Below are 7,223 nucleotides of genomic sequence, written 5' to 3' on the forward strand. Positions count from 1 at the left end.
CGCGTGGCTCAGAGCCGGCGAGGGATTCCCCCGTCTGGGAGGAGCTGTCTCTACGTCTGTGAATGTAACGAGGCCGCCCGCCATCACAGCCCTCCCTTCTTAGTGTCCCGTTAGCCGTTAGCCCTAGATAGCATATCGCTATTTCCTCTCTCGTATGGAATGACCAAACAGGCAGCACACCATGTCCCCCCCCCCCACCCCACCCCCGTTCCATACGTTTTCATATGGAACGGTCCATCTTCCTTTCTGCACCGCTGCGCTCCGTCTCTCTGCGCTGGCATTGGTCAGAGGCATCGTCCAATCAGCCGAGAGCTGTGCCTCTCGGTGGCCTCGTAGGCGCCCCCCTGTGGCCATGCAGAGCGGCTGCAGGCGGTTTGGTCACCGCCTCCTGCTCTCCTCCTGGTGGGACTCAGAGTCGCCAGGCCCGTATCACAGGTTCTAGCCCCGCCCACCTGGCCCGTATCACAGGTTCTAGCCCCGCCCACCTGGCCCGTATCACAGGTTCTAGCCCCGCCCACCTGGCCCGTATCACAGGTTCTAGCCCCGCCCACCTGGCCCGTATCAACGGCTCTAGCCCCGCCCACCTGGCCCGTATCACAGGTTCTAGCCCCGCCCACCTGGCCCGTATCACAGGTTCTAGCCCCGCCCACCTGGCCCGTATCACAGGCTCTAGCCCCGCCCACCTGGCCCGTATCAACGGCTCTAGCCCCGCCCACCTGGCCCGTATCAACGGCTCTAGCCCCGCCCACCTGGCCCGTATCACAGGCTCTGGCCCCGCCCACCTGGCCCGTATCACAGGTTCTGGCCTCACCTACAACCTGTGATACTGACCAGGCCTCCAGAGGGAATTAACCAATCCCGCGGTCCATCCTGCGTTCAGTCCCTCCCCCAGTCCCGCGGTTAGTCCCGCCCTCACCCAGTCCCGCGGGTAGTCCCGCCCTCCCCCAGGCCTGTGCTCAGCCCCTTGCCCCCCCCCACCCCGCCGCCGGAGCCTTGCCCCCCGCGCCCAGGTGGTCACACCCCTGTCCGTGTCCGACTGGTGTGTAGGTGTTCCGGCCGCGCACGCCCCCCGAGGCCATCGCGCTGTGCTCGCGGCTGCTGGAGTACACGCCCACGGCCCGCCTCACCCCCCTGGAGGCCTGCGCCCACTCCTTCTTCGACGAGCTGCGGGACCCCAACGTCAAGCTGCCCAACGGCCGCGAGAAGCCCCACCTCTTCAACTTCACCACCCAGGGTACGGACACGCACACACGCAAGGACACACGCACACAGACGCACTCGCAGGGACACGCACACACGCAAAGACACACGCACACGCATGCACACACTGCAGATGCACCCAGATCCTTGCACTCTGCCCAACAGAGGGATGGCGACTGCAGGTGATCTAATGACACTACGCCTCACTGGGTCTGATGTCTTCATCTGAAGTCTCCTCTGGTCTCCTCAGAGTTGACTCCTCCGTTACTGGGACGGTTTCTCATCCACAATGTTCTTCTGAATGACGTTCTCTCTCTCTCTCTCTTTCTTTCTTTCTCTCTTTCTTTCTCTCTTTCTTTCTTTCTCTCTATCTCCCCTCTTCCCCCCCCCCCCCCCCCCACAGAGCTGTCCAGTAACCCCTCCCTGGCCTCCATCCTCATCCCGGCTCACGCACGCAGCCAGCCCTCCGCCTCCACCCCGACCAACGCCTCCGCCAACACGGGTCAGTACACCGTCAGACCCCAGTACACCGTCAGACCCCAGGACACCGTCAGCCCCCAGTACACCGTCAGCCCCCAGGACACCGTCAGCCCCCACAGGGTAGCCGCGGGGTCTTAAAAGTCTAAAAAATGTCTTAAATTTCATGTTCCTAAATTAAGGCCTTAAAAAGTCTTAAATTGCGTTACCCAAGTCTTCATTTTTTAAAGATGGTCTTAAATTTCCTACTAGGATATGTTTTCGTAGTCAACCGGACTGTAACACAAGGGGAAAATAGGGGGCGTTTTGCGTATCGGGGTTTTGCGTAACGGCAGAGAACGTCTCATTTATTGGAGTATGCGCGAACAATACTTTGGGTTTTCGCGCCGGCAATCTCAACAAACATAATCAGTCGAGAGGAGACGCCACATCATGGGGAAGCAGGGCTCTCAAGTCTCACGCATTCGGCGTGAGACACGCAATTCGACCCATGCACACGCTCACACGCCACACTTCGTATTTCTCACGCAGAGAAATTACCAGGATAGCGCCCACCAACTTGCTCCACTATTTAACAGTGGAACAGGTAGGAATCAAATGGGTTCCCCTTACGAAGGGTGACCAGACGTCCTCTTTTGCCCAGACATGCCCTCTTTTTGAGACACTTATAAAAATAAATGTGTCCGGGCGGAATTTCAAAATCGTCCGGGATTTTATTAAAGCCTCATACATGTTCACATTGAATTTGCGTTGCGTTCCTCTGGGTCGGTCACAAACTACTTAAGCTACGCCCTCCCCACCTCAGTTCTGTTCGCTTTGCATTGCTGGAAGTGAGTAGGGGGAGTGGTTAAGTAGAGCCTTCAGATTGGACGGTTTGACTTTAGAGTTACCGTCATGTTTTGTATATTTTTTTTGTTGCCATTATTGTTTTATAGGGACAAACATTAACAAATTTCTCCTACAGGGGATTGATAAAGTTCTATCTATTGAACAGAAAGAAACACTTGGTCATACTTTACACACTTTACCACAGCATTGGCCTACTGAATGCCACAGATATATTTTAAGCATTGGACTGAATGCCACATAAATATATAATTATGTTTTTGCACGTTTGCAACGTTTAAAAGTTCAGGGAAAAGTATAGCCTCTACTGGTGTTGCTTAGGCCAATATCCTTTTGAGGCAGTGTTGTTTCCGAATATTAGTGTTAAGGGCCAATAATGCTTACTATCATACATTAGTCACCATGTCTGTGGACGGGTTACGGTTAGGGTTAGGGTTCGGGCTGGCTCCATACATTACGAAGGAGTTAGTAAAAGAGGTCAACGAGGCAAGTGGTGGATTCATTGAAATGGTTGAGGAAATTTGAATGCTGAGAAACTACAGCAATTTGAAAAGAGTTTGTTTGTTTATATTTTATATTGTGTGTTGAAAGTTTGATATTTAAACCAAAAATACAGCTACACTTTCACACCATCACTTTGTGTATTGTTTTTTTAATCTTTTATTATCATTTCTGAGTACATGGTCTTAAGAGACATCAGGCCTCTAGACCCTCAGTTTGGCTCTTTGATTGGTGAGTGCACACTTATCCTTTGGCACATTCATTATTTAATGTATTGACATGAATGTTTCATATGTTCCAAAAGAACATGAATAACATATGCACGACCGCGTTTTACGACTGCTTAATGGGTGCGATGTAGGTCTTAATTTTCATAGAAGTGGTCTTAAAAAAGTCTAAAAAAAAGTCTTAAATTTGGGTTGATCAAACCTGGGGAAACCCTGCCCCAGTACACCGTCAGCCCCCAGTACACCGTCAGCCCCCAGTACACCGTCAGCCCCCAGTACACCGTCAGCCCCCAGGACACCGTCAGCCCCCAGTACACCGTCAGCCCCCAGTACACCGTCAGCCCCCAGTACACCGTCAGCCCCCAGTACACCGTCAGCCCCCAGTACACCGTCAGCCCCCAGTACACCGTCAGCCCCCAGGACACCGTCAGCCCCCAGGACACCTCCACCTTGGGTTAATGAAAAGTCGCTCTGTCATTCACAAATGTAAAAAAGGGGAAATAAGCTTGAAGTTTGTGTGTTTGCTAGTTTGGGTTAACCCGGTCAAACCTGATGTCGCCCTGCGGATCAGGCTGGCCCCAAAGCTGTTTTGGGAGACCCATGAATCCCAGAGTAAAAGTAAAGCTTTACAATAGCTTGACAATACCACACTAATAACGTAATTGGCTTTATTACATTAAGATGATTACGTTATTGTCAGTTATTACGTTAATGGTTGCTACACACGTCCACCTTCTGTTATATAAAGGTACCTCCATCACGTGTTGTGTAGCTCACCACGTGTTGTGTATCTTACTTCCGTTGTCGTAGTGTTGCTCACCCTGGGTTGTGCGTTGTCGTAGTGTTGCTCACCCTGGGTTGTGCGTTGTCGTAGTGTTGCTCACCACGTGTTGTGTTGTTCTCCTCCCGTCCTGCAGATGGTAGCACGGAGCGCGGCCCCAGCAGCACCACCCCCTCCGCCTCCGCCTCCAACGCCACTTCCTGAACTCCGCCCACGCTCCACCTCCGCGCCCCTCCCCCTCCCACGACCCCCACCCCTCCCACCCAGCCTCTGACCCGGACCGCAGCCCCCCCCCCCCCCCAACATACAGACACACACACACACACACATATGCACACACACACGCACCCCTCCGTCTGCAACGTGATAGGTGGAGGAGGAGGGGTGAGGAGCCATTTTGTTTCACCCTGACCCCGCCCCTCCTCTCCTCTCCGCCTCCCCGGCAGGAAGTGCCGATCCACCAGACACGCCCCCCGCGGAGCAGGACGCACTCGGGGTCCCACAGCTGACCCCCAACGGCAAGAGCCCTGACGAAACAAACGCACCCATACCCCCCCCCCCCCGCCATGTAGAAGCTAACTACACGAGGCTAACCATGTGTGTACCATACACCTGGAGATGTGCCCCCCCCCAACCCTTGTTTACTGAATACTATTCTGGCTGTCTCTCTCTCTATTGGCTGTCTCTCTCTCTCTACTCTGCCTCTCATGCCCCCCCCTTGTCCTGTGCACCCCCTCCCCCCCCCCCCCCCCGTGTCCTCTGTAATGCATGGCCTGAGTATGGTTAGGACACCCCCCTCCCTCCCCCCTCTCCCTACTTCCTCCCCTTCCAACTCGCACCCCGAAACAACCCTACTACACTCACTACCAGGTCGCTACACACACACACACACACACACACACACACACACACACACACACACACACACACACACACACACACACACACACACACACACACACACACACACACACACACACACACACACACACACACACACACACACAGCCAAATATATATACCCTAGGATATCACATACATGCACACGATCGCACATCGACATACGTGCAGACGCACACAGACGCACCCTACGATGTGTGTGTGGTTCTGGGGCGAGGTGCACATGGTGGAAGCCCACCTGCCTGAGAGACTTTGTGTAGAGAGTTTGTGTATTTTTCTGTGTGTGCACGCAAATTATAATTTTTTGCCCCAGGGTTGTTTTTAAATGTTAGACCAGTTTTATTCCTCCTTGTTTTTATTTTTTTTTTAATTTTTTTTATATCGCTGGGTAGATTCATTATTTCTTTTTGTTTCTGATTGACATGTGCGATTGGATCCGTTTTTGTGTACTTTATGAAGTACACAAATTAATACACACATGCATTTCGCACACACTCACACACACAGGCACACACACACACACACTCACACACACACACACACAGGCACACACACAGTTTCTATATGACTTTTCCTTATGTATAAAGTATATAAGATATATGTATATTAACTTCAGTGGTTGGATCGTCTAAACTCTCGGCAGACCAGCGGCAATATTTGCTGCTGCCTGACGGCCGAGCAGCCGGAGGTCGATTCACGTTCTCGCCCCCCGCCGGAGCGGTCAGACTCCAGAAGTCCCCCCCCCCCCCCCCCCCCCCCCCCCCTCTGCCCTCCCTGATCCGAGTCCTAGGGTTAGGGTTACTAGTTCAACCAACGCGTAAACATTTGATCGCATCTTCATTTACCCCCCCCACCACCTAATGTCCGCCCAGTCTCGTTAAAGGAGGAGGAAACTCAAACAGCGGAACTGTAGACGTTCAGGAGAGACGTCCTTCCCCAGCTCCTCGTGTTCATTCTCCTCCTTGCTGTGTTGACGGCGTGTGTGTACATGCAGTGTGTGTGCATGCAGTGTGTGTGCATGCAGTGTGCGTGCATGCAGTGTGCGTGCATGCAGTGTGCGTGCATGGTGAGGGAGAAATAGACAAAAAAGAGGAATGAGGCCGAAACGTTTGGATATCGTAGAAGAGGATGACGAGGATGGGTTCTTCGTCCTGCCATGTAGTTCAGTTCCTGTACAGTAGAGGGCAGTAGAGTCACCACAGCTAGTCGTGTCTAGTGGAACTATAGTTTGGAGTGCCTTTGCTTTCATACACCTTCGCCTTGCACACCCCCCACCCCAACTCGCTGCCCCATGCCCGCCGTCACCCCTGACCCCACCCCCACGTTGGGACTCTCCTCTGGGTGCTGTCCCATGTGAAACCGTCCCGCTGAAACAAACCCCCCTCTGAATGTTCCCGAGCCCTATACACACACCCACGCACACACACAGGCTTTGACACACACACACACACACACACACACACACACACACACACGGTGTTAACGTTGTGGAGACATGGACGTCACGGTGTCCCGGATCTGGTCGTTCTGAGTCCAGTCCAGGTTGCTCGGTGGTCCTGTGGGGGCGGGGCCTGTCAGTGGTCCTGAAGGGGCGGGGCTGTCCTGAGGGGGCGGAGCCGGTCGGGGCGGGGCCGGGCGGACTCTTACAGAATGGTCTTTCTGTATAGTTTATTTTTTTGTTGTTGGTACTAAACGCCGAACTATTATGTAAATGTTAGGAGACACTTTCCTAGGCAATAAGTTACCATTCTCTCTCTTCCTCTATATATATCTCTTTCTCTCGTGATGGATGTCATGTTGTAACATTGTCCCCCCCCCTCTTCCTCTGGTGCTGAGGGGGGGAGGGAGGGGGGGGCAGTATTCAGTAGCACCTCAACAGGATGGATTCATGTAGCCATTACTTTGTTTTTAGTCCCCGCTTCTTATGTCCTGAAATGTCTGGTCACCCCCCCCCCCCCCCCCCCCTTACCAGGTCTGTGAAGCCACGCCCCCCCCTCCCCCACCAGGCCTGTAAACACCAGTAACCCACAACCCCCCCCCTCACAGGCCTGTTAAGCCACGCCCCCCCTCACAGGCCTGTTAAGCCACGCCCCCCTCACCAGGCCTGTTAAGCCACGCCCCTAGACCCCAGCCTGGCAGCCCGCCGATGTTGAAGCAAAAGGTTACCAAAAAAACAGACAAACAAGGGTAGTGGGTTATGTGTGTTTGTGTGTGTATGTGCGCGTGTGTGTGTGTGTATCAGAGACACTATTGCATTTCACACACTTGTGGCAGAAGAATATGCTTAGTGG

The 7,223-nt window shown here is 53.4% G+C and overlaps 1 protein-coding gene across 1 annotated transcript; it reads left to right on the top strand.

The window, feature by feature from the left end:
* Positions 1-6: 6 nt before the first annotated feature.
* On the top strand, positions 7-5,476 carry LOC132448996 (coiled-coil domain-containing protein 85A-like). The gene is made up of 3 exons (XM_060040576.1): positions 7-1,234; positions 1,604-1,702; positions 4,169-5,476. The coding sequence occupies exon 1, from the start codon at positions 225-227 to the stop codon at positions 822-824; it is 600 nt and encodes a 199-aa protein (XP_059896559.1). The 5' UTR covers positions 7-224; the 3' UTR covers positions 825-1,234; positions 1,604-1,702; positions 4,169-5,476.
* The last annotated feature ends 1,747 nt before the right edge of the window (positions 5,477-7,223 follow it).

This window comes from Gadus macrocephalus, chromosome 20 (assembly GCF_031168955.1).
Source record: "Gadus macrocephalus chromosome 20, ASM3116895v1".
Taxonomy (NCBI): Eukaryota; Metazoa; Chordata; class Actinopteri; order Gadiformes; family Gadidae; genus Gadus; species Gadus macrocephalus.

Bases quoted from the DNA above. Each gene is read 5' to 3' on its own strand.
- LOC132448996 (XM_060040576.1), top strand. From the start codon at position 225: ATGGAACGGTCCATCTTCCTTTCTGCACCGCTGCGCTCCGTCTCTCTG.